General features: G+C 47.9%; 1 protein-coding gene across 12 annotated transcripts in view; it reads left to right on the plus strand.

The window, feature by feature from the left end:
- GRAMD1B (GRAM domain containing 1B) overlaps positions 1 to 27,870 on the plus strand; it is a 187,178-nt gene that overhangs the window by 111,067 nt on the left and 48,241 nt on the right. For 7 of the 12 annotated variants that reach the window (XM_055548432.1, XM_055548437.1, XM_055548439.1 and 4 more), the window contains one exon: positions 27,495 to 27,705. In XM_055548432.1, coding sequence (XP_055404407.1) covers positions 27,495 to 27,705 — 211 coding nt within the window. Of the gene's footprint in view, positions 1 to 6,421; positions 6,619 to 6,834; positions 6,928 to 23,631; positions 23,745 to 27,494; positions 27,706 to 27,870 lie in introns of those variants that run through there. The other 5 variants (XM_055548440.1, XM_055548436.1, XM_055548443.1 and 2 more) reach the window with 5 other exon arrangements.

Raw genomic sequence — 27,870 nt, forward strand, 5'->3', positions numbered from 1 at the left:
ATACAAGGTGTAGTAAAGTTTGGGAGTCACTGGTATAGACCATTCTGTGGATTTATATTTGATCCTGGCTGAAAATCTAGGACTGATGGTCAGGATCATTTAGAAAAGAAGACGGTGATACTCAGGAGTCAGTTATTTTATTTGGATAGAGTTACAAGAAAATTGGTGGCACCTTGGTGAAGAATCCACCTGCCAATGTAGGAGACGGGGGTTCAATCCCTGGGTCGGGAAGATCCCCTTGGAGAAGGAAATAGCAATCCACTTCAGTGTTCTTGCCTGGAGAATCCCATTGACAGAGGAGCCTGGCAGGCTACAGTTCATGGGGTCACAAAGAGCTGGACACCACTGAGAGACTGAGCACACACCTAAGAAAATTGGTAGTGTCAGCAGGCATGGCGACGTGCGCTGTGACTGATACGTAGAGGGAGCCCCTCCCCAGAAAGCTCTCTTCTCAGTGGGCCAGGGGATGGATCTTTCTGTCCTACTCGAGTGCGTTTGACTCTTGGGAAAGCTTGTATCCTGCTGAAGTCTACCTAACCAGTGACACGGTTTTAGAGGAGGTGTTGGTGTACGGTAGGGTGTGAGTGGTGCTGGATCTATCTGAATCCTCATCCCTCTCTCCCCACCCTTCTGACCATTTCTTGCTTCAGGTTTTAATTATGTAGACATCACTGCCCCTCATGTGAGAGATGCAGTATTCATGAGAGGTCTTGGGTTACAGCTGGGTCACAGGCAATCCATCTACTCATTCAGAGCCCCCAACCCAGCTTCCCTGGATTAAAGTCTGGGTTTGGGACCTCAGGGAGGGCAGAGTGGGGACCTGTGAATCATCCGTTCTCCTACATTAATGGTTCATAAAACATGGACAAGCATTAATTCCCAAAGAGATATTTAATAGGGTCTCCTGGGTATTTGATGACCAGGGTATACCAAGTCTTTTACACTAAGAGGCTGACTTAAATGACCTTTAATGGTACCCCCTCATATTTTGAATTCTTCAGAGATATGTGGGCCTCTCCAGCTAACAATTTAATTTCTTTTTCTCTTCCAAACTTTGTGGAAGACTGTTGTGTTTCTATGTCCCGCTTGTGCTTCCTTGACTTCCTTTCTCTCTGACTGCAGCCAACTGATGGCAGCCTGGCCAAGAATAGACTGTGGGGTCAGAAACTCTGGTCTCTCTTTCTGCTGTGTAATCCAGGGAAATTATTTAATCTCTGAGATACCTCAGTTTCCTCATCTGTAAAGGAGGGTTGATGTGAGGATTAAATGAGGGAGTACATATTAAATGTATAAAAACGATTTGGCTCATAGAATGCGCTAGAGCCATGGTCCCCAACATTTTTGATGCCAGGGACCGGTTTCACGGAAAACAGCTTTTCCATGGACAGGTGCTGGGGAGGGGGCATGGAGGGGATGGTTTGGGGATGATTTAAGGGCATTCAAGCTGGTCCGAGGACCATGGTGTTTACAATTAATTGATCACAGCCAGTTACTGATACTGGGACTTCCCACGTGGCACTAGTGGTAAGGAACCCGCCTGCTAATGCAGGAGCCGTAAGAGACGCTGGTTCAATTCCTGGGTCAGGAAGATCCCCTGGAGGAGGGCACAGCAACCCACTCCAGTATTCTTGCCTGAAGAATCCCGTGGACAGAGGAGCCTGGTGGGCTACAGTCCATGGGGTCTCAAAGAGTTGGACACAACTGAAACAATTTATCACAGCAGAAGTCCATTACATGTATTGTGTACTTTGTGTGTATTATTGTTAAAATATCAGCTCCACATCAGATCATCAGGCATTAGATCCCGGAGGCTGACGACCCCTGCTCTATAAGCTTTTAGCCATTTTATTATTACTGACAAGGGCAGTGTCTTATTCCTCTGAGCTGCTGTGTGCTCATCCCTATAGAGCAGTGAGAAGTCAGGAGACTGAGACCAATACGCTAAACGGGGAAAATTGAATATGAAGAATCATTAATGAGTAAATGAGTAGAGCAGACTCTAAAGAATGCAGGAATAACAGAGGCAGGGAGCAGCCATGGCCTCTAGGAATGAGGCAGAACACCCAATAAGGGAACAGATTTGTAAGTGTGCTCCCAGCACAGGAGTATGATTTGGAGCTCTTTGGATGGGTGTGGCTGTCACCCAGTGTATGGCACAGAAAGTTCCTGAGAGACTGCAGGCTGGGGTGCCAGGGAGGCTCACAGGGCGGCTGGCAAAGTGGGTACAGATCCCGCATCACAAGGTGAGGCAAAGAAGGGTGGATTTGGAGCTGAGGAGCAATAAATGAACAACTCGCCTAAGTAGGAAGAATAGAACTAACCTTGCAGGGTTGTGTTGAGGACTAAACGCAGTGCTGCTGCTGCTGCTGCTAACCAATTATGATTAAATGCAGGGGACTTAAAAGTACCTTTTCTTTAGTAAGGGGTTTATTTATGGAAGTAGCATGGTGTGGTTTGAAAACGTGGATTTTAGAAATATTTCTGTGATCTTGGGTAAGGATGGGTTTCTGTACTCAGTTTCTTCATCTGTTTGATTAAAGTTTCATAAGAAAATATATAATAAAATATGTGACCAGTGCATGGTCGATTCTCAGTAAACATTATAGATCTTTGTTCCTTTTCCTTCTTTGACTTACCCCCACACATTTCAGAATCTCCTAGATGTTTATGCTTTGGAAAAGCACGTGTGCTTTAGATGATAAGAGTCAGGCTCCCTTTAGTCTATCATTTCCCGTAATTAATGGGCTTCGGGCGGGTGGGGAGCGCTAGTGAATCCACCGGCCAATGCAGGAGCTGCAGGTTCAATCCCTGGGCCGGGAAGGTCCCCTGGAGGAGGAAATGGCAACCGCAACCTGTTCCAGTATTCTTGCCTGGAAAATTCCATGGACAGAGGAGCCTGGCGGGCTACAGTCCATAGGATCGAAGAGAGTCAGACACGACTCAAGGGACTGAGCATGCATGCATGGCCCATTATTCAACAAATTCAGATTTAGTTAAAATCTTTGAAGTATTTGCTATGTTAAAAACTCTTTTGTTTTCCTTGGGGGTGGGCATAGGATTCAGAGATAAGACCTTATCTTTATCATCCCTACCTTCCATTCTTATCCGAAACAGCACTTGAGATGAACAAGATACCGTGTAGGCACTGACCTTTTTATAGCATGTGATTGAATGGGACTGGATTGAATGGAACCACTTGGTTCTGTTGGATTTGCAGATGCCTTAACTTCTTTTTCTTCCCCCAATCCCTCCAGGGTGCTCTCTGGAAAGTGCTTTTGATGCTGCACAAGGCTCCCAGAAACCGCTTTTCCTTTCAAAAATAGAAACTCATGTGAATTTTCCATATCTCTGAGGGAAAGGTTTAATTCAGAAAAAGATAACTTACTCTTTCCTCAGTGTCCTAAATTCATTTACAAAAAACCAGTTTGGGAATTTAGGCAGCAAATTGTTCAGCCCTTGAAATGTGGAGATTTGAGTCAGGGGCAGGAATTCCATCTGGGGAAGCCCGGTCAGCTTTGTCCAGGTCACTGCCAACTCTCTGAGGTTCAGCTGGCCTCTTTGGAGTTTGTACTGTGACTTGAGGAAGGATGAGCACAGCAGTGCAAATCTGTAAACACCATGAGTATGAAAAGGCCCCTTCCCGCCTCATGACAAGTCAGTAGCCTTCTATTCATACACAATTAATGGTTGAGAATAGGACTCGACTAAGAGGGCCTAGGTTTCAGAAACATGCTCTAATGTTCATTAACCTTATACTGTTGTTTAGTTGCTAAGTTGTGTCTGACTCTTTGTGACCCCATGGCTCCTTTGTCCTCCACTGTCTCCTGGAGTTGCTCAGATTCACGTGCATTGAGTCGGTGATGCTATCTAACCATCTCATTCTCTGTCACCCTCTTCTTTTGTCTTCAGTCTTTCCCAGCATCGGGGTCTTTTCCAATGACTTGGCTCTTCACATCACTTAGCCAGAGTATTGGAGCTTCAGCATCAGTCCCTCTAATGAGTATTCAGGGTTGATTTCCTTTAGGATTGACTGGTTTGATCTCCTTGCAGTCCAAGGGACTCTCAAGAGTTTTCTCCAAAAACACAGTTAGAAAGCATCAGCTGTTCAGTGCTCAGCCGTCTCTACAGTCCAACCCTTACATGACTACTGGAAAAACCATAGCTTTGACTAGACTTTTGTCTGATCTCTGCATCTGCCTTTTTAACCCACTGCTGTTGATCTGAATCATGTAGATACTAACACTATCGGGCTATGCAGAGCTCTTTCAGAAGAAAGGTGAAATCTCTGCATTTCATAGTGGAAGAAGCAAAGTCTCCAGAAAGTATGATTTGTCCAGAGTCACATAGTGAGTAGAGAAGGTAAGACCAGGGTGTGGGCAGCTTGGCCTCACTAACCCTTTTGTTGCCTATCTTAATGGAGGATGGGACAGTCAGTGCAAAGATATTTGCTGATACCTCTGTTGTACCCAGTACTCCTACGTGTTGGAGGGACATGAAAGAAGTCGCCTACAAGCTTAGGGATATAAAACCAACAGCATGAACAACAAAAGCTACAATTAAATTCTATATTCTGTACTACAGTTATAAGCTCAGAGGTGGGGGACATAACCAGCCTCCTTGTACCTTTATTCTATCATTTTTTTTCAACCATGTACAAGAGGACATATACCTATTTTTGGCTTTTGCAGATGAAGAAAATGAGTCTGAGAAGAGGGTAGCTGGGCAACCAACAGTCACAGAGCCAGAAAGCAGCAAAACATAGCTCTGAATGCAGACTGGACCCCAGAGTCTGAGATCTTTTTCTAGAGTAACAGAAGGGGAGGTAGGTAGGTGGTCAGCATTTCAGAAAAAGCCAGACTTGACCAGACAAGTGCAGACGGGTAGAACTGGGACAGTGCTTGCGGCCCAGGGCATTGCCAGCACACCTTTCTTTGGCACTGAAATTCCTCTAGGTAAATGAGGTGGGGGCCAGACTGTCCAAACCTAGGTGTTCCCTAGACGCTGTGAGGCTGCTGTTCTCTCGACAGGTTGCAGGTACAGACAATCCCGGAAAGACCTTTCTTGATGAGCTGATAGGGCTTGGCAGTCCCAGAATGAGACTTTTTGCCAACAGATGCCCAAGAAGTATTGAGTCTGGTGAGGACACAGGTGGCATCAGTGGATCATAATTATTACTCACCTTCAGCATGTTATCCTGTGCAGCTGCAGCAGGCAAACCAAACTCTGCCCTTTAGGGACACCTGAAGAATGAGAATGCATAAACCAATCCTTTGCTACTCAAAAGTGTGGTCCATGGAATGGCAACATGGACGTCACCTGGGAGTTTGTTATAACAGTCGACTCTCGGGCCCTTCCCTAGACTTAGTACATCAAAATCTGTGGTTTAAGAAGATCCTTAAAGTTTGAGAAACCGTGAGCTGTCACCATGGCTTTTGATGTTTGTTTTGGTCCAGATTTTGGATCCATTTGCTCCTCCCCTCAAAAAATACCGGTGGTACTCTGAATTCTGACAGTCATCCTTGGGGTTTTATGGGATTTCAAGTCAGGTGGTCTGGATTCCCAGCTCAGCCTTTGTTGTCATGGGACCTCCCACCTTTCCAGGGCTCAGCATCCTTTTGTTAGCTGTGATCCTAACAAAGCCTTTGTAGGTGATTCTTGTGGAAATCAAATGAATTAATGTGAATGAAAGTGCTTTTTAAGTCATAAATGACTTTCACAGTATTCCATTAAAGTCACTGTTGAATAGAATACCTCTCATCCGAAAGAATATTCATCTGGACTGTTTCTGTACCAGTGCTGCATTCTGGTGAATGTTGTTTCGTCACTCAATTGTGTCCAGCTCTTCGTGACCCCATGGACTGTAGGCCACCAAGCTCCTCTGTCCACGGAATTCTCCAGGCAAGAATACTAGAGTGGGTTGCTTCTCTGCGGGATCTTCTCAACCCAGGGATTGAACCCATATCTCCTGCATTGGCAGACGGATTCTTTACCACTGAGCCGCCAGGGAAGCCCCATTCCAGTGACTGGAGAGGAGAAAAAAAAATTTTTTTTCTTGGAGGTGCCGCTTAGAGTTTGAGATGACCATGCTTTGTCGTGGATGTAATTGTTTTATTTGTTAAGGCTCTGACCCACAGGTATCACGGCCTGCTGCCTTGGAAGTCCGGGGTAGGCTTCCCTGAAGAGTCCCAGTCCTTTTCTGCGGTCTCCAGTGCCGCCGCCTTCCCTTCCTCTGTTCCCAAGGCTCAGGCAATAACCGCAGCTGTCATCCTTTGAAAGGTGCAAGGCTCTATTTTGAGCCAGGCACTTGTGTTTTGATTTAGTATCACCTCCTTGATACAGGTTGACCTAATAGGCAACACCTGGGAAATAATTGGTGGCAGCAAAGGGAGCAGAATCTCTCGGGAGCATCATCTGGTGTTTTGTCAGATTGGGGGATGGAGAGGAAATAACGGCGCTCGCCGCCCCAGCGGCTCCGTCCTCCAGGGCGGCATGAATAATTGAGAGCGAGCAAGCTGACTGCACCGAAGAGTTGCTTATGTAAAGCGGCAGGCGGCGGCGGCGGGGTGTGCGCGCGCGTGTCTGCGTGCGTGTGTGCGAGTGTGTCCGCGCGCCGGAGGGGTGCGTGGCTGAGTGTGTCTGTGCGCTGTGCGCGTGCGTGCAGGATCCGGGAACAGCTGTCTTGGGAGGGAGTCCGAGGGAGAGAGAGAAAGCGAGTGAGGGCTGGGAGAGAGGGGCTCGGCGGTGTTCTGGTTCGACTGCAAGACCACGCCAAATATCGGCCGCAGGGGAGGGAGGGGGGTAGAAATTGACGGGGAGTCATGCTTACCATTCCAGAGCGGTTGGCAACAGCAGAGAAAGGAAGCTCCCCCAGCTTGTGAGCGCCCTGCCCCCCGCCGTTAGCCACAGGGCCGTGGGATGGTCATGGAGGTGCGTGCCCTCCGACGCCCCCAGGGCCCCCGCTCCCCGCCCCCGCCCCCCACTGCCCAGTGCATGAATGAATGAGCTCTGCACTGTGCTCCACTACCTTCCCAATGGCTGCCAGGTTAGTGCTCACTCTTGCTGACGCTTGTGTGTGCGTGTATGTATGTGTCAGTCCATCTTTGTTTCCTCCGCGCATTTTTTTTTTTTTTTTTGGAAGGGGGGCCTATGCCCAGGGGTCGGATGGGGGGCCCGGGGGCTGGAGCAAGGGCCTGTCTCTCTGGCTGCCGAGCTGTTTCCAGCTGGCGCAGGCCGCCGGAACCGCCGAGAACACAAACCTTTCCAGGCACAGTAAATCCGGAGTCCATGTTGTTTGCTTCTGTTCTGTGTTGGGGGGATCCAAAAGCAGCCGGTGTGACATCATGCTACAGAGATGCCTCATTCTTTTTCCTCCCTGGCTCTTTTCTCTCCCCCTTCCTCACCTTCCTCAGAGCAGCACTGCCTGAGCTGAGCCGTAGAGCCGGGAAGGATGGGCCCAGGGCGGCTGGAGGGAGGGGTGGGGTTCAGGCTGATGGAGTCCCCTTGGCCATAGAGACTTATTCAAGGTCCTGTAACTTGGAGAAAAAAGGGCAGAGGATTGCATTCTGGGGCGACCAGGCCGGAGCTTCTGGGGGAGGTGTGGACAGGCCATGTGCTCTCCACCCACTGACTTAACTCTGGGGTGCCCCTGGTGGGGGAGAGGTGACCAGAGCAGAGGTGAGGCCACCTTCTCACATACAGACAGATCCTGCTTCTTTGATGGATGGCTCTGGCTAATGGGAGGAGAGGATGAGAGGGCAAGTTGATAGCTCCAGTCTCAGGGAAATAAAGGGATTTGTTTATTCTTTGGCTTAGCCGGCATTTGGCTCAGAGATTTGCCATGTGTTTTCAGAAAATAGATACCCAGTGGCTGGGCCTTACTCCCCCACACCTCCTTGCATTGTTAGTTATTTGCTTGATTTAGGCAAGTGGAGGGTGGGGGAGGATTTGAAGCTCTGTCTCCTCGGAAACTCAGCCAGGCGCTCAGCCAGGGCTGGGGGGAAGGGATCTTCGCTTCTTTACCTTCTGTGACACTTTACAGCAAACTGCTTGTGTGGACACCCCCTGGCTCCTCCGCTTCCCGCCTCCCTCTCCCGGCTAGCCTGGAGGTGGGCATGCCTTCCTCCTTTGCCTTGGATAGCACTCTGTGGGTTGGAGAAGTTTAGGACCCGGGTGGAAGGAGCTGGCCTTGAAGGAAGGGAGGAGAAAGGGGTGTTTCAGGGAGCTGCCCTGGCAAGAGTATGTCAGTGTCTACTGGGAGAGAATGAAGGAGTGGGAGCTTCTGTCATCCTACCTGGGAGAAAAGCTCCTCCCTTTCTTGGCCCTACGAATGTCCTGTGCAGGCAGGAGCCAACTTGCAGCCCCTTTCCTCAGCCTCGGAGTTGTCAAGCACAGGTGCCTTATTGGTGGGTCACAGACACACCCTCCTCCCCAGCTTGACAGAGGAGAGGCAGACGCACCGCACTGATCTTTCAAGGTCACACACTGTTCGGCCAGGGGTTGCCAGCTGTTTCTGTAAGAGGCAGAGCATAGATACTTTAGGCATTGTGACCCAGGCCGTCTCCATTGCGATGACTCAACGCTACTTTGTACAGCAGAAGCAGCCACAGACATAGAAGGACAAACGAACATGGCTGTGTTCCCAATAGAACCTCATTTATGGACTCTGAAATTTCCATTTCATACAATTTTCACACATCACAAGATATGCTTTTTTTCCCCCAACCATTTAAAGATGTTAAGAACCATTTTTAGCTCGTGGGTCACACAAAATGGGTGGTGGGCTGGATTTGGCCCTTGGGTCATGATTTGCTGACCTGTGAATTAGTCCTGATTAGAATGGCCTGATGATCACCTGAGACCTCCCTGAGAAAGTGTGAAAGACGTGAGCGGCCTTCACCTTGCTCATGTTTGCACACACACACCCTGCTATATGGTGACAGACAGAGGGCTGAATGAATTCAGTTTTCCTAGTGACCTCAGACGGAACCTCACCGTTTTGCTCTTGGCCAGCCAGGCGAAACCTCAGCTTTTCTGCAAGTCAGGCAGTTAGGGTCCAAGGAGCAAGTGTTTGGACTGGAAGGAGGAAAGCATTTGCACTTGAGAGCATTGCTGTGGTTCCGTATCTGTCCTGGAGATGCTCATATAAAGGTTCAGAATTGGAATATAACCTGAGTTGGGCTGAGAGCTGAGTGGATTCTTCATCATTCCACCAGAACTTGAGTTTGTCCAGTAGGGGGAAGGAATGGTGGGCGCAGGGAGTGTCTCTTGTAGGGATAGAAGCATACTTTGTGCATGCATGCACTCTCCGTAGCCCCAAGGCTGTAGCCAGAGATATGTAAGAGACCAGTGACTAATTGTAGATTCCTCTGATTCAGAAGATGACTCCAAAAATATATGTTTGCAGTCTCATTTCCAGAGCACATGGAGTGATGGTTCTGCTCTATTCTGAGCTCATCAGAAAACTTATTTGCTGTTCTACAACCATGTCTGGGCTCCATAGTTAAAGGGGGATTGAGATGAACTGGAATTGATTTAGAGGAGAGTGAACCCCTTGGCTGAGGGGTAGGCTGGAGAGACTAGCAAGTCTGAAGGAGAAAAGGCTGAGGGAGCACAAAAGCCACTTTAAAAGTGCATTTGGAAGAGAAATGTGATTTATTCTACACCTGCCAAGGGGGCAGATATGTGGGACCTTTGGTGGGAAGCCACAGGAAACAGATTGAGCATAAAATAAGAACAGTTGTCCAAAGGCAAAATGAGTTACATCATCAGTTAATTCTCTCCCTGTCACTTGAGGTAGACTCTAAACAAAGATTAGGTGGAGATGTAGGAGAAATGATTTTAAACTTCTAAAAATAGGTTTGAGGCCTTAGATGCATTCCATCCAAAGAGGGAGAATAGGAACAGAGGTGGTACTGTAGTTAATGAACCGACCTCAAGTCTGGGAAAGCTGGAATCAAAGAAAATGGCGTTGAGTGCATTATAACAAGGTTTTTTGTTTTTTTTTTTTAATCACAAAGAACTTCCTGATGGTTGCAGGAGACAATGAGAAGGATCATAGAGGAAAGCCCTGGAATTTTGTACTCTGAATATATTTTATTTTAAAGAAGGCTACTGATAAGAGCAGACATTCATCTCTCAGTTTCTGTGTTCTTTAAAAATTTTTTAAATTGGGATTTCTTGACAGTCCAATGATCAAGACTCTGCACTTCCACTGCCATGGCCCAGGTTTGATTCCTGGTCAAGGAGCCAGGATCTTGCCAGGCATGTGGCTCAGCCAAAAAAAAAAAAAAAAAATTTTTATTAAAATTTTATGTGCTTAAAACTTTTTATTGAAGTATAATATACACACACATATATGCAGAAAATTGCACATATCACAAGCATAGAGCTTGATAAATTTTTGCAAACTAAATACACCCGTGTAACCAGCACCAGCTCAAGATACATTTTACTTAAGATTTTTTTAATGTGGACCCTTTTTAAAGTCTTTGTTAAATCTGTTACAACATTGCTTCTGTTGTTTATGTTTTTGGTGCCATGAAGCCTCTGAGATCTTAGCTCCCTGAGCAGGGATCGAACCTGCGCCCCCTGCGTTGGAAGGCTAAGTCCTCATCATTGGACCGCCAGGCAAGACCCAGGATACAAAGCTATTGTGAACATCTGGGAAGCCCCTCCCACTCCCCTTCTGAATATATTTATATGAGGGTACAGCCTCTCTGGGTGACATAGATGTCTGCCAGCAAATGGACAGATTGGCTGAGCCTCCTACAGACCTCTTGGTTCTAAAATTTCTATGATCTTACTTCCTTCAGTCTTTTTAGTCGTATCCGACTCTTTGCAACCCTATGGACTCCAGCCTGCCAGGCTCCTCTGTCCACGGGATTCTCCAGGCAAGAATACTAGAGTGGGTTGCCATGCCCTTCTCCAGGGGATCTTCCCAAACCTAGGGATCGAACCTGCATCTCTTGCGTCTCCTGCATTGCAGACAGGTTCTTTACCCACTAAGCCACTTGAGAAGCCCAACGTAATGGTTCTTCTTCAGCTCTGTTTCTGTTTGTTCTCTACCAGAAAGTGAGTCAGAACCGGGTTTGAATCCACAGGGTCTGGAGGGGTTTAGCCACTTGCTTAGCTCAGACAGCAAGGTTAGGAAGGAGCCGCAGGAGGGAAAAATATGCCAAATGCTGCTCTGTACCCCTGTGCACCTACACTTTGCACACCACTTGGACTGCCTGCCTGGTTGGGACTTTGTCCTGACAGCCAGCCCCGGCCTCTGGTCCCTCCAGTGGCGTTGCCCTGACCAGAGGGAAAACGGGTGATGCTGAAATAACTAGGGGCCTAGACTGCCTGGTGGCTCAGATGGTAAAGAATCTGCCTGCATTGTGGGAGACCTGGGTTCGATCCCTGGGTCAGGAAGATCCCCTGAAGAAGGAACTGGCAGCCTACTCCAGTATTCTGGCCTGAAAAATCCCGTGGACAAAGGAGCCTAGCGGACTTCAGTCTACAGGATTGCAGAGAGTAGGACACGACTGAGCGACTAACACACACACCCCCCAGACTGCCTGGATCCTGTTTCTGGATCCTTTGCTGGATTTAGATCTGGGTTCCTCTGAGAGAACGCTCTGGTCTCAGGAGTTCACCATGTGTCCTGTATATGCTTTTTATCACCCCCACCCCACTTCTCTGTGGGGGGCTAGGCCACATTCACACCCAATCTTCTCACAGGTTGAAGCTGAAGTGCAGAGAGGAGGGATTTGCTCCCAGATCACACACAGGGAGGGCTTCCCTGATAGCTCAGTTCATAAAGAATCCACCTGCAATGCAGGAGACCCCAGTTCGATTCCTGGGTCAGGAAGATCCACTGGAGAAAGGATAGGCTACCCACTCCAGTATTCTTGGTCTTCCCTTGTGGCTCAGCTCAGCTTGTAAAGAATCTGCCTGCAATGCAGGAGACCTGGATTCAATCCCTGGGTTGGGAAGATTCCCTGGAGAAGGGAAAGGCTATCCACTCCAATATTCTGGCCTGGAGAATTCCATGGACTATGTAGTCCATGGAGTCGCAAAGAGTTAGACACAACTGAGCAATCTTCACTTCACACACAGGGAAGGAGCCAAACCAGGACTGCCTGGCTTCCTTGACAGGTGACTGGGGGAACTGTTTTGATTGACTCCATGTAGCTCTAGTACTCTTGCCTGGAAAATCCCATGGACGGAGGAGCCTGGTAGGCTGCAGACCATGCAGTCGCTAAGAGTCGGACATGACTGAGCGACTTCACTTTCACTTTTCACTTGCATGCATTGGAGAAGGAAATGGCAACCCACTCCAGTGTTGTTGCCTGGAGAATCCCAGGGACGGCGGAGCCTGGTGGGCTGCCATCTATGGGGTCGCACAGAGTCAGACACGACTGAAGCGACTTAGCAGCAGCATGTAGCTCTTACTGCAGGGTTAGTTAATTACACGTCTGTCTCGCTCACAGGTGATAGATTCCTTAGAGAAAAAGACTGAGTCCCTCATGCCTAGAGCATTATCTGGCTTGGAGTGTGTCTCTTCAGCTGTTAATTGGATGGATGGATGGATGGATGAACAGATGAAGGAACGGATGGATTCTGCACAAGCTCCTTGTAGTTTTAGTAGCAACATTTCTCTTGCAGAAGTTGGGGGTGGGGCCCTTGTGGATCAAACTTAGACGAAGCCAGAAGTTCTATTCAGTTGAATTCCCTGCCTTGTCCCAGTGGTTTGTGGTATTGAGGCTTCCGAAATATTTTGAGTGGATTGTACTTATATTTGATTGAGATTGATAGTCAAGTGTAAATGTATTAAGTTCCTCTTGTGTATTCAGTATCATGTTTAATAATGTGTATTTAATCCCGTGTATCTACAAAGAACCACAACACAGTTGCTGTCCCGTGGGGCCCTCAGGGAGAATGTGTAAAACACAGTAGGAGACACATACGTAGTAGGTGTTCAGTAATTGCCGGTTTAACGACACCCAATCAGCAAAGTTAGCTTAATTTCTAAAGACTGTAAAGCTCAGAGATAGCTGGATGGAAAATGATCACCAAGAATTGTGGAAAACTAAGGACCATGGGGCTTAAAACTTTGGAGCTGTTCTAACATGTACACAGCCACCTAGTGGGTGCTCTCTCCTTGGAAACCTGAAGTGTGGGGATTGGGTGGCTGTTGTCAGGGCCTCGAAGAGGGAGCTCCTGCATCCAGTGGGGGGTGGGATTGCATGCCCACTAAGGCCGCTTCCAGACTGCAGACTGTCATTATAGATCCGTTCAGCCAGCACTGCCTGCAAACCTGCAGGACTCTCTCCCAGACTTTAGGTTTGTCCTGCTGTGAACAGCCTCAGAAGGGAACCTGTCCGTCATCAGTAAGTGCCTGTGTTTCATTTCAGCATCTTCTGCTTCATGCTAAGTCTTTGTCCTCCTAGCCCTGTGGAAGTGGGGGCTAGCTAAAGTTGTGAATAGCGGCAGTTTGTGTTTTACTCCTGGTCTTTGCTTCGTGGACAGGACGGAATGTAGAAACAGGATGTAGTTCCTTAACTGGAAATTCACTCCCTACTTCTAACCCCCCTTTTCCCTCCGTAAACAGATTATAGGGACCCCTTTACTTTGGGGATGTGCTGCTTTTTTTTTTAAGCTTCTGTCCCCCATCCTAGTAAGCTAGGTTGTGATCATCAAACCGGCAAGGAACACAGATACATGGAAAGATAAAGGGACTTTTCTCAAGGGTACACGAAACAGCACAGAATTTAAACTCAGACATGTACGCTTATGTCTAGACAAAGTGACCAGGCCAGCAAAGTCTGGAAGTGATGTCGCATTTTAGTTTTCATGGATCCAGAAATCAGAATAAGAACCAATGGGCTGGTATTCTCAGAAGGCAGATCTGGGGCAAGCTTGAGAAAGAAATCTCTTAACGGAGTAGCTGAACAGTGGTTGTTGAAAGAGCTCATTCCTTTATTCATGTAATACATATCTGTGATCCCACTGAGCTAGAGGCACTGGGGAACCACACAGTAGACAAGGCCCTGGCCCCCATGGGGTGTTCAGTCCAGTGTAAGCAACTGAATGACAACAACAACAAATAAAGACAACTCTCAGTCCTGACAAGTGCCATGGGGTGGGGAAGTGGAATGATGTGAGGACGACCTCCTGGAGACAGGGAGGGCACCGTAGATGCAGGGGTTCTTCAAGACAGGCTACTCTAGGGAGGGGACGTTTGAATTTTGACTTAAAGGTTGAAAAGGAATCAGAGTTCAGAACTGTAGGGGGAGAGTTCTGGGGCAGGGGTGAACTTGGTGTGTTTGAGGAACAGAAAGATCCAAGGAGGCCAGAACAGAGGGAAGGAGAAAGTGGTACAATAGAAGTTGAGGGAGATCCCTGAGTGTGGATCCCAGGAATGGATTGCTGGCCATCAAGTCCATCCCTCCAGAAGGTGAGGACAAGGACACAGAATGGATTTGGTGCAGCCTGTGCACCCTTTGGGCAAAACAATTCATGTCCACTGGTTCTGTAGCGTCATCAATTTTCAGAGGTTATCGTCATTTGTTCCTCTTTGAAATGTCCATAGAGATGACTGGAGCTCTGGCTTGTCTCTCAGCTCTGGCAGGACTCAAATGAACTTACTTTGTTTTTGTCGGAAGGGGGAAAGTGGGTCAGGCTGTTTTGGCATTTCAGGCATGGAGTCCTGGTTTTATTGCAGGCCCTGGTCTCCATGGAAATGAAAAATAGTGTTTGTCATGCCTGTTCCTGGATTGAATTCCAAACTCTGGGCTGAACAGAAGCTTCAGGAAAGCCAGGGAGTGGGGGAGTGGGGTGGATGGAGCCTGTGGCCACTGTGATGAGAATCTGTCCTCCTTGGCTTGTGTTGGAAAAGGCAGGCAACCTTTGCCTAGTCTCTGACCCTCTCTTCACCCATCACCTCTCTGAACCAGAAACACCAGTAAAAGGGTAACTGATACCCTTCTGCCTTTCTCCTTGGCCAAAGACTTTCCATAGACCTTGCCTTTTTGTTAATTGGTCAATTAATAAATTCATCAACAACTGAAGTCACTGCTAAGATCTTCTCCACAAGTAATTCTTCCAGGCTTAAGTTAACTCCCTAATGAGAACGTATCTAGTATGTACCTGCTGTGTGCTCAGTCGTGTCCTACTCATTGCAACCCCATAGACTGTAGCCCGCCAGGCTCCTCTGTCCATGGGATTTCCCAGGCAAGAATACTGAAGTGGGTTGCCATTTCCTCCTCCAGGGGACCTTCCTGATCCAGGGATCAAACCCAAATCTCTTGCATCTTCAGGTGGATTCTTTACCACGCATCACCTGGGAAGCCTCCATCTAGTATGTACCTAGAAGGTATTAGACAGCTGGCTGCAGATGTTTTGGATGGGCTCTGCTACCTTTCATTCCTTTCGTAGGATTTTTTTTTTTTTTTTTAATTAACTTCGCATAGGTACTTGAACAAGATAGGGATGGAAGAATGAGTCAGTGGAAATTGTTGGCCATAAAAAGTGCCCTGAATTGTTTACACAGTAGCTACAGAGATGGGGACCAGTGAGGGACAGTGCAGAGAGGGGATGGGGGCTGGGCCATGTGGACCCTTTGAGCCAATATTGGGGTGACCATTGGCCAGATAGTGAGTCTGGAGAATTGTCGAGCTTCCGTTTGTAAAGTGTCCCTGCCCTTGGTCTGATCTGGCAACAATCTAGTTCTGCGTTCTTGGTTCCATATTTCAAACAGAGCCTGTCCCTGAACACTGTGTCTATTTCACCCAAAGGCCCAACTTGGAAAGCCCCCAGGGCATTTCAGTAAGTTACTAGGACAGAAAAGAGGGAATGAGCTGTTCATCTCTGTCAGAATCTTGGTCTTCTGGCAGTGGAGGGAGACCCACTCTGTGTCACGGTCTGAAGTTGTATTGTATGAATTGTGGCAGGAAGGAAGAGCATTATCCTTAACCTTGCTGAAATGTAGCATGATGCTACATTCTGGCCAGAGTGTGGTGTGCTGGAACCAGGCTGAGAGAGACCTGCTTTAGCGTAAGTTGGTAAGAGAGCTTCTATGCCATAAACAATGCGTGCTGTATATGCTGGGTCGCTTCAGTTGTGTCCCATTCTGTGACCCTGTTGACTGTAGCCCACCAGGCTCTCCTTCTATGCATGGGATTCTCCAGGCAAGAATAAAACAGACCAGCAAAAAGTGCCAACAGCAACAAAAGGGCATCTCTTTAGAGGCTGTCTGGCCCCTCTCTTCAACCAGGTAATCCCAGTGTGACATATAAGGCACCGTTGGCTTTTTCTCCCTTAAACAAGGAATTGGACCCAGTGGCAAAGTTGTTGCCAGGTCTAGGTTCTAAGTGCTAGGCTCTCAAAGAGTGAGCTCTGTACATGGTCACCAGGCGGTCCTCTTAGGGGAACTGTAGTACATTTTCTGTCCTTTCAAAACCCCACCCCATCTGCTATCCTAAAAAGCGTGGGGAGGGGGGGGAATGTCACTGAGACTTCCCCTACTGAGCACCTCATCCAGCTTCCTGCTAACCCCTTGGTGGACAGTCACATCATCTCTCTGGACCTGTGCTTCATCCATAACAGAGAGAGGACTGGATCAGATGAGCCCTTCTGACTCTGGAACAGTCATCCCTGAGACTGTGGTTTTGTATTCATGGGTAAAGAAGGCCAAGACCAGGAGCGTCAGGACATTGTAACAAGAACTGAACAGGCCTGGGAAGTTTTTTGTTTGTTTGTTTGTTTGTTTCCTAAATGACTTGGTATTTTGCTCTCCAGGGAGGAGAGCCCAAGGGGAGCGTGGAGCCCAATTAGGATTTGTGATCTGGGCCATTTTTCTTCTTTACAAAGTTCTGATTGGGTCTGCCCTTCCCATCTTCCGTGTTGTGTGCATTTATGGGTACAGAGCCACTATGTGACAAGCAGGAACACAGAGAGGAATCGAAAATCAACCATCTTCAGGGAATTCTCCTAAATTCTGAATTTGGATCCATTTTAGGTGGACAGATCTAATGGAGGCATTTGCAGGTAGCATGGAAATTTCATGCAAATGTTATGCAAATACACCTGTGGGCCTTCCTGTCTCAGACACTCGAACATGTGCTATAGGAAAATTCAAAGTGGAGCTGGCTAATTTGCATGGATATTTGCAGTGCTATTATAAAGAAGTGAGGAGGATTACTGATGAGACTTCCGAATTGTCATGGGGATGGGAAGTGCATGGCTGGTTAACAGAATAGTCAGCTGTTGGGAATTAGGGACAACTGTATATCAGAATCAGCTTTAACTTGATGATACTAAGGGCAGGGAAGGATGAGGTGCTTGTAGTATGGCTGTGGGCATGGGATCTCATGATTAATTATCAAGCTCCTGCACCAAAAGAAGGTGTGTTGTGTCATGTTATTGGTTAGTCATTAAGTTGTGTCTGACTCTTTGTGACTCTGTGGACTGTAGCCCACCAGGCGTCTCTGTCCATGTAATTTCCCAGGCAAGAATACTGGAAGGCATTGCCATTTCCTTTTCTAGGGGATCTTCCCAACCCAGGGATCATACCTGTATCTCCTGTATTGGCAGGCAGATTCTTTACCACTGAGCCACTAGGGAGGTCCATGGTTTTGAGAACCACACCTTCATGCCCAGTCCCAGCAACCCTGGGGTCTTCTCCATTGGCAGTTCCTCTGACAAGCTCTTCACGACCCAGATAATCACGATGGTGTGATCACTGACCTAGAGCCAGACATCCTGGAATGTGAAGTCAAGTGGGCCTTAGAAAGCATCACTATGAACAAAGCTAGTGGAGGTGATGGAATTCCAGTTGAGCTATTTCAAATCCTGAAAGATGATGCTGTGAAAGTGCTGCACTCAATATGCCAGCAAATTTGGAAAACTCAGCAGTGGCCACAGGACTGGAAAAGGTCAGTTTGCATTCCAATCCCAAAGAAAGGCAATGCCAAAAAATGCTCAAACTACCACACAGTTGCACTCATCTCACATGCTAGTAAAGTAATGCTCAAAATTCTCCAAGCCAGGCTTCAGCAATACGTGAACCATGAACTTCCTGATGTTCAAGCTGGTTTTAGAAAAGGCAGAGGAACCAGAGATCAAATTGCCAACATCCGCTGGATCATGGAAAAAGCAAGAGAGTTCCAGAAAAACATCTATTTCTGCTTTATTGACTATGCCAAAGCCTTTGACTGTGTGGATCACAATAAACTGGAAAATTCTGAAAGAGATGGGAATCCCAGACCACCTGACCTGCCTCTTGAGAAATTTGTATGCAGGTCAGGAAGCAACAGTTAGAACTGGACATGGAACAACAGACTGGTTCCAAATAGGAAAAAGAGTACGTCAAGGCTGTATATTGTCACCCTGCTTATTTAACTTCTATGCAGAGTACATCATGAGAAACGCTGGACTGGAAGAAACACAAGCTGGAATCAAGATTGCCGGGAGAAATATCAATAACCTCAGATATGCAGATGACACCACCCTTATGGCAGAAAGTGAAGAGGAACTCAAAAGCCTCTTGATGAAAGTGAAAGTGGAGAGTGAAAAAGTTGGCTTAAAGCTCAACATTCAGAAAACAAAGATCATGGCATCCGGTCCCATCACTTCATGGGAAATAGATGGGGAAACAGTGGAAACAGTGTCAGACTTTATTTTTCTGGGCTCCAAAATCACTACAGATGGTGACTGCAGCCATGAAATAAAGACGCTTACTCCTTGGAAGGAAAGTTATGACCAACCTAGATTGCATATTCAAAGGCAGAGACATTACTTTGCCAACAAAGGTCCATCTAGTCAAGGCTATGGTTTTTCCTGTGGTCATGTATGGATGTGAGAGTTGGACTGTGAAGAAGGCTGAGCGCCGAAGAATTGACGCCTTTGAACTGTGGTGTTGGAGAAGCCTCTTGAGAGTCCCTTGGACTGCAAGGAGATCCAACCAGTCCATTCTGAAGGAGATCAGCCCCGGGATTTCTTTGGAAGGAATGATGCTAAAGCTGAAACTCCAGTACTTTGGCCACCTCACGCGAAGAGTTGACTCATTGGAAAAGACTCTGATGCTGGGAGGGACTGGGGGCAGGAGGAGAAGGGGACGACAGAGGATGAGATGGCTGGATGGCATCACTGACTCGATGGACGTGAGTCTGGGTGAACTCCGGGAGTTGGTGATGGACAGGGAGGCCTGGCGTGCTGCGATTCATGGGGTCGCAAAGAGTCGGACACGACTGAGTGACTGAACTGAACTGAACTGACAAGCTCAGCTGATTTTCTGTTCCAGCGAGTCCACCCACCCAGTAGACACTGAACAGCTAATATACTTAAGAGAATTATAAGCAGATTTATCCCATGATACTTACACGATTAGTCCATGGGAACACTCGTTCTCAAATTTTGGAGTGCGTCAGAATGAGCTACGGTGCTTGTTTCCAATGCAGATTCACAAGACGGTTTCCTGGAAATTGTCATTTATTGAGTGGGGTGCGGTTGGGATTTTGCACTTCAAGGAAGCATCCCAGTTGGATTTGGTTCCCACTTAGGAAGATCCCTCGGAGAAGGGAAAGGCCACCCACTCCAGTATTCTGGCCTGGACAATTCCATGGACTATATAGTCCAGGGGTCGCAAATAATCTAGCACGACTGAGCAATTTTCACTAGGAAGTAATAGGGCTTCCATGATGACTCAGACGGTGAAGAATCCGCCTGCAATGTAGAAAACCCGGGTTCAATCCCTGGGTCAGGAAGATCCCCTGGAGAAGGGAATGGCTACCTACTCCAGTATTCTTGTCTGAAGAATCCCGTGGACAGGGGAGCCTGGAGGGCTGCACTCCATGGGGTTGCAAAGAGTCGGACACGATTGAGCAACTAACACTTTCACTTTGATGGGAAGTAATATTTGGGAGTATTCAAAGCATGTTCATAGACCACTCTGAGGGAAAAGGGCAAGAATAATATTCCAGTTTTTACAGAGAGGAACAAAAACCTTGATACTATCAGCTCAGAAATATTTATTGAGCATTCATTATGTCTCAGGCACTGTACTAAAGATCTATGTCACTTGTGTTATTTCATTTAACACAACAGTGCTCTGAGATAGGTATCCATGTTTTTCATTTGTCCTATGAGGAAAATAAGGCTTAGGGGCCAGGTTTGTACAGCAAGTTGCAGAGCTGGGCCTCAACCCTGAACCTGCTGACTCCACACCCTGGCATTAATCCTGACCCTGCAGGGCCCAGGCAGGCCTTCAGCAAACTGTTTCAGTTGAAACTGGCTTTCTAAATTTCTAATCCAGTGCTGTATCAGAGTAGGGTGCCCTGGAATGTATCGGGCAGTCTTTTAAAAATTGCCTATACAGCACATTGAAACTGTGACAGCCGTTAAGTTTGATCAGCCAGGTATTTGCAGAACTGGGCCCAGGGGGAACCAGAAAGTGAACATGAAGAATCGGGGTGGGGAGGAGGGGTCTGACTGGCAATGAGCCAGGGCTGGAAGGCTCTGTGGCCAGAGAGCCCGGATGGAGCTGCTGGGGGTGGGGTGGCCAGTACATACCTTGAAATCTCTGGGGTAGAAACAGTTGACTTCACTGCAAGCAAACGAGTTAACCTAGATGAGGAGCACCGGACCTGTTCTGCTCGGGGATCTGAGACTGTGTGGGTAGCTGATCAGGAAGCTGGCTTGCTGGTACTGTCTATCCGGGCCAACACGACCACACCGGGTGGGAGGATGGGAACAGGATGCCAAGAGGACGGGGGCTGTGGCTCCCGTGTCTCCAGTGGGGGTGGGAGATGCAGCCAGGAAAGTCGCCGCAGAAAGCCAAGGGCCTTGGTCCTCTTTCCCTGGGCCCCTGTTTCTTGGGGACTTCAGGCAGACCTAGCTGTGGGAAGCCAGGACCACACTATAGCATGTGGGACTGTGGTCAGACTTTAGGAAGCACTGTTTGTTAGCAAGGTAACCGGGAGAGGAGTTAACATAGTCTTGTTGGAGGTTTTAAAACAGGAGAGATGGGAAGTGAGTGAATGACCTCTGGGCCCCTTGCAATGGGTTAAAAGTGACTAGGGGAGGTCGTCTCAGCTGACCTAATATTGAGGAAAGCTGATGATGACAAGAATCTTTTTCTAAGTATTCACTTACAAACGTCATGCTTCAGAGGCACACAGTTCCTCGTAATGTGCTATGTACTCCGTGCTCTCTTATATTTTAGGCTTTCATACTTTTGTTCTTGCTGATGTTTTGGCTTATTTATTTACATATTTTGATTTTTCAGGAACCTTCTCTTCCTACTACCATGCCCTTCACCTGGCTCACTCTGACACATTTTCCAGGACCCAGCTTAAGTCCCAAGGACCATATCTTCAAGGCAGCGTTTATGGACCCCTGTCTAAGATGCCTTTCCTCTTTCCTGTCACACTGCTTGTTGCTTTTATTAAAATGAGAGGAACGTGTCTAGCTCTTCCTGATGGCAGTGTCCCAAGCATAAAGATCCTTTCTCACTCACCAGTGTGAACCTGAACTTGAACACCTAGGATTATGCCAGGTGCTCAGTGTATGTTTGTAGAACAGAAGACCCAGGTAAGAAGTTCTGTCACCTAGGCCAGGCACATAACTTCTATTGCTCAGGTTGCTTACGTGAAATTAAGAGTTGGTTATATTAACTCTAAAATCTACAAGGGGAGTTCTTAGTCCACTAGCTCCTCCAATCCTTGTCTTCCTTTTCTTTCTACAGCAAATCTACAGTCATGTTTAGCTTTAAAACCTGCAGATTTTGAAATATAATGTATTACTATTGTTAATAAGGATGGCCGTATCAGATTAAAGGCAAATTGTAGAGTTTGTTGGAAAGACAATATTAGAGATTATAAGATTCATCAGAATAGGTTTTATTTGTTCAGCAGGACAGCTGAATCTGTAGAATGGAGTGCCTGTAAAAGAGTTTTAGGGGGAAAACCAAATATTGTATATTAATGCATATATGTGGGATCTGAAAAAATTGATATAGATGGTCTTATTTACAAAGCAGAAACAGAGACATGGACATAGAGAACAAATGCATTGACACCAAGTGGGGGAAGGGGGTGGGATGAATTGGGATTGACAGATACGCATTATTGATACTATATATAAATAGATAACTAATGAGAACCTACTGTAGAGCAGGGGGAACTCTGCTGAATGCTCTGTGGTATCCTGAATAGGAAAGAAATCCATAAAAAGAGGGGACTGTGTATATGTATAGCTGATTCACTTTGCTATACAGCAGAAACTAACACATTTTAAAGCAACTATACTCCAGTAAAACTTTTTTTAAAAAATAAGAGTTTTAGGAGGAATTTCCTGGCAGTCCAGTGATCAGGACTTAGCAGTTTCCCTGCTAAGGGCCTGGGTTCAATCTCTGGTCAGGGAACTAAGATCCTACGAGCCGCACAGTGTGGCCAAAGTGGGGGCGGGGGGAAGCTTAGTAAAAGAGTTTTGTTGTTGCTGTTCAGTTGCTCAGTTGTGACCCCATGGACTGCAGCACACCAGGCTTCCCTGTCCTTCACCATCTCCCAGAGCTTGCTCAAACTCCTGTCCACTGAGTCAGGATGCCAGCCAACCATCTTGTTCTCTGTCATCCCCTTCTCCTCCTGCCTTCAATCTTTCCCAGCATCAGGGTCTTTTTTAATTAGTCAGTTGGCTCTTCACATCAGGTGGCCAGAGTATTGGAGCTTCAGCTTCAGCACCAGTCCTTCCAGTCTAGCAAATCTGGTGGTGGTTTTGCTGAGTGAGGGCTCTAGTAACTCCAAGCATTTTCTTCTCACTTAGTGAGGGATCAGAGTGGAGGAGGAGCGTGGCGTAGGGGTAAGAATGCTTTTGGGCTCGTCTTGAGCGTGAGCATTGTGTGGGAAGGTCTGGTGTCGGGTGGACGAGTACGGGAGGGATCTGAGGACAGGCTTCAATGGCTGAGGCAGAGCGTGTGCGGGGAGGAGCGGCCAAGCAGGAGCTCTCAAGGGTACTTGGAGGTGATAGTTGGGGAATTTCTGACCATCGTTTGAAGTTCACATTATTCCAAGAAGGGTAGAAAACCAGAGAGAGGAGGGTGGCTAAAAATGACAGCTTTACTTTTTGTAAAAAGTTCATTTTGACAGCAACATAGGGAATGGATGGAAGCCTGGAGGCAAAAAGTTGATTCTTCTTTCCATTCACCCAGCTCACTATCAGTCCTTGTGATCTATCCTACATTCGCTTTACTCAATAAACAAGCATTATTGAATGCTTGGTTCTGAGCACAAGCTCTGTAATCAGCAGGCCCACATTTGATCAGGCCTCTCCTGCCCCTTACCCATCTGTGTGACGCTGGGCGAACTACTTACTCTGTCAGTTGTTCAGTTTAGCACCTGAAAAGTAGGACTAGCAACAGCCCTAAATACTTGGCAGGGTGGTTGGGAAGATTAAATTAGATAATGCTTAATAAGTGCTTTCCATTATGCCAGGAGCTCATAAATGTTCATAAACTTAGCTATTTGTGTTCATAGTAGCAGGTTGGCGGTACAAACGTGGGAGCTGTTGTGATCCTGGGGGCTGTTAAAGCCGTGGGTGGTGTGGAGAGCTGCCCCGGAAGGAGACTCGGTGCAGATGTTAGCTGAGCTCATGCTGTTAATACTTAAAGAGCATCCCGGTGAACGGTGGGGAAGGTGCAGAGGCACGTGCCCCCAGGAGTGGCAGGTCTTCGCTTTAACACCAGGCAGAGTGTGATCAGTGCTTTGGTCAGTTCATTGGTGAAGATTTAGAAAAGCCTTTTGGAGAAGGTGGGGTTGAATTGGGTCCTAAAGGATGAATGAGACTCCATTGGGTAGATGTGAAGGGAGAGTGTTTCCCGCACAGGTGGTGAACAGGTGGGGAGTCAGAAAGAGGATGCATGCTGAGAAAACTAGAGGGAGAAAGCAGGCCTGGAAGATAGGAACTCTTGTTTTTTTCTGGATCTGGGTCTTCGTTGCTGCTCTTAGGCTTCCTCTAGTTGCGTTGAGCAGGGGCTTCTCTCTGTTGTGGCGTGCGGGCTTCTCATTGCTGTGGCTTCTCTCGGTGCAGAGCACGGGCTCTAGGTGCTCAGGTTTCAATAGTTGCGGCCCCTGGGCTTGGTGACCTTGAGGCATGTGGAATCTTCCTGGCCCAGGGATCAAATCCATGTCCCCTGCGTTGGCAGGTGGACTCTTAGCCACTGGACCAGCAGGGAAGTCCAGTGGGGACTCTTTAAGTGAGTACAGAGAGAAAGTATCAAGGTCTAGGTAACTGTCAAAGGATTTTTGGTAGAGAACTTTGAATTCCATTCTGAGGATTTGAGACTTTCATATGAATGTCAGTAAGAGGGCAGATAGGTAGTATCAAGCTTTTATTTAGGAAGACTTTTAAAAAGGACAAAGGTATGAATGGTCACAAAAGAGGGAAGGCGAGGAGAAAACCACTCAGAAGGTTATTAGAAAACTCTGGGGCAGAAGCATTGAGAACTTGAACTAGGACCCTGGGAAAAGAAGGAAAGGATGCATTCCAGAACTTTAAGGAAATGGAATTGATGGGATTCAGCGACTCACCTTTTGTGGGAGGACATGGAAGTGGTGAATTTGCAGCCTGAGAGACTAGGAAGTGGTGGTGCCACTGAGGACGGGCCGTAGTGGGAGGAGGCTGGGAGGAGAGACCACCTGCCCGGCTCTGAATCCGAGGTGCTCGTGAGATACCTGTTTAGAGGAGCTGTCCTGTTGGCAGCAGGTTGTTGGGCTGAAGCTAACAGGTGTGATTTGGGTCAGAAGCAGGTAGAGGAGTCCTTTGATTCCAGGCATAGTTGAAGTCACAGGAAACAGGAAATGGCTTGGGCGGTGAAGAGCCCGCCTTTGGAGAGGAACTGAATTATAGGCAGAAAGGCGAGAGTGGAACTAATTGCTGAGACAGAGAGAGGAATAGGAGAGGTGTGTGTCATCAGGAAGAAGGGGAGAGATTTTCAAGAGCAACGCAAATGATCAACAGCCTTATAAGCACAGAGATGGAAGTGGCACATGAGCATGTAAATTGTCTGTTGATTGACATGTTGAAAGCAGCATCTTTGGGTGACATATGGAGGGTCAGCTGACATGGGATCACTAAGGGTGGAGGATATCTCATGGACATGTCCATCCTGGGTGCCTGAGAGTCAGGAGGTTTTGGATAGTTGGGGTACGTTTCCTCCAGGTTGGGATTTTTTGCCCACCCCTTGCTTGAATCTCAACAGCCACTTATCAGCAGGGATGCAGAGTTTGAGGAAGGATAAAGGGACCTCCTTTCTGTTCCCAAGGCTGGAATGACCGTGTGTGAGGATGTCTTATCTCAGAAAAAGATGGGAGCCCACCTGTGGGTTTGTATGTTTTAGATGGGCTTGCGCAAGGTGTCATCCACTCTCTAGTTAGTCCTTCTCTGAGCACACTGGTTGAGGTTAGGGGCAGAGTTCCTGGCTGTTGTTCCAGCAGAGCAGTCTTAGGAGATGGTGTCAGCCCTGGAGTACTTGGCCATGGGTTGAAATTGGCTTGAAAGAAAGGGGGCTGCCCCAGGGAGATGAGCGCCTGAGTCCGCTCTTTGGATGGGTCCAAGAATCCACTTGCCACCGTTTTAATGTTCGGCTTTTCCAGCTGAGGGAAAGGAACGTAATTTCCTTTCTCCAGGTTTTGTCGTAGTGGATGAGTTTGGAAGCAGAGGGTAAGGATGTTGGCAATGTGGTGAGACCTGGAAGAGCCGCTTATTGTAAATCCTAGTTGTTGTTGGTACTGTAACGAGTTTCAAATTCTGTTTGGGGATAAAGCACAGCATTGGCCACAAGTGTCTCCACACATCCTCTCGCGATTGGTTTTTCCCTTCTGTTTCTGCGTCAGCTTCCTTCCAGGAGGCAAAGGCTCACCCGGTCCCACTGCTGCCCTCCTCCCACACTTGCTGGCTGGGGCTTTGGGGCTCCCCTCCTGTCCTCTCTGCCGAGGATCCCCAGGTAGAAGGTTCTGCCCAAAGCGGATGGTTTTCATTGCAAATGGGTCCAGTGGGCCATCTGAGGTTGCAGCTGGATCTTCATGCAAACAGCAGAGTTCCCCAGCCTGCACTCCACTCGCTTAGGGAGGGCCCAGAGTGTTTCCTGGGGCCCCGATGACCTTGGATCTGGCAGTGCCCAAAGCCTGACGCTGCCCTGACTGCCCACTTCTCAGCCCCTCCCCTTGTGCTTCTTTGGCCTTCCTGTCTCCTGTGTGTTTTCCATCTCTTTCCTACATAACCTTTCCTTTCCCCATTTTCTCAGAGCAAAGCAAACACCTGTTAGAACTTGGCTGCATCGAGTTTTCCTCTCCTCTTCCTTCCTTCATCTCCTCTAGTCCTTTAAGAACACAAGATAAATATTTATAAAGTGCACAAGCCTTGGTATGAGGGGATTTGGTGGGTGTATAAGGTAGTTGTTGGAAATGAATTTGGGGGAGGGGACATAGCATGTAAGAACTTCCGCTGTGTTTACCTTTGCCCTGGGCAAGGGGAGCAGGAGATAACATGCTAAGTCACTTCAGTCGTGTCCGACTCTGTGCAACCCCATAGACGGCAGCCCACCAGGCTCCCCCATCCCTGGGATTCTCCAGGCAAGAACAGCGGAGTGGGTTGCCATTTCCTTCTCCAATGCATGAAAGTGAAAAATGAAAGTGAAGTCGCTCAGTCGTGTCCGACTCTTAGCGACCCCATGGATTGCAGCCTAACAGGCTCCTCCATCCATGGGATTTTCTAAGCAAGAGTACTGGAGTGGGGTGCCATTGCCTTCTCCGGGAGATAACATAGCTTGCAAGAAAATAGACGTGTGGGCGAGTTACAAGTCAGAAGACCCCGATTTCGTTTCTCAGCCCTCTGTGATCAGAGGACACTTGGTTCTCTTTGCCATGTACTGGTCTTTATTTTAAAAATAGGAATTGTGGCACTGGTCCTTACTACCTTGGTGAAATGATTCCTTAAATGCTTTGGAAAGTGGGATTATTTTTGTTATTTTTTTATGGGCAGATATCTCTGAGGCAAAAAAATGTAGAACCTGAATTTTGCAGCATGTATAAAATGAGCTGATAGTATTGATAAATGATCTCTAATGAGTCTCTCAGCTCTTATATTCCGTTTTCCCTAGACAATTCTTGGCATATAATGGGGGGAGAGGGTAGGTCCTAACAAAATTTGGTGGATGGACAGACAGATGGATGGCTGGATGAACGAATCTCTAAATGTCTAATCGCCCTACTTACCCCTTCCTACTGCTATTTCCATTTCACGTGGGCACCACCGCCCCCTCCTGGCCAGCAGCAGTATTACTGTGCAGTCCATAGGTGGGCCATAGCTGGGCCCTTTCGTCCCTATTTCTCCCCAGCCCCAAACCCTGGCTCCCTGAGCTGGCTCCTTGGGACCTGTCTTTGGCCCTCAATTACTGACAGCTTGTCTTTCCTGCCCCTCCCTGTCACCCCACTCCCTCTCTCCGTCTGCCCCTGCAGCACTGCCAGTAACTCCAACCGCAGCACGCCAGCCTGCTCCCCCATCCTCCGAAAGCGGTCTCGCTCACCAACCCCGCAGAACGTAGACGGAGACACCATGGTGGAGAAGGGCTCAGATCACTCCTCGGACAAGTCGCCGTCCACTCCGGAGCAGGGCGTGCAGCGCAGCTGCTCCTCACAGTCCGGCCGCAGTGGTGGCAAAAACTCCAAGGTGAGCCTGACCCGCCGGCCACTCTGTCCTTGCTCATTAGCTGGCTGCAGGGAGGCTGGCGTTGGGGGAACAGTGAGGTAGAGAACCCCTTCGTGGAGGGACCTGACGTGATTGACCAGCTCTAGTGTACCAGAGAGAGCCTCTGTTCTGTGAGGTGAGAGTGGG

This window comes from Bubalus kerabau, chromosome 15 (genome assembly GCF_029407905.1).
Source record: "Bubalus kerabau isolate K-KA32 ecotype Philippines breed swamp buffalo chromosome 15, PCC_UOA_SB_1v2, whole genome shotgun sequence".
Taxonomy (NCBI): domain Eukaryota; kingdom Metazoa; phylum Chordata; class Mammalia; order Artiodactyla; family Bovidae; genus Bubalus; species Bubalus kerabau.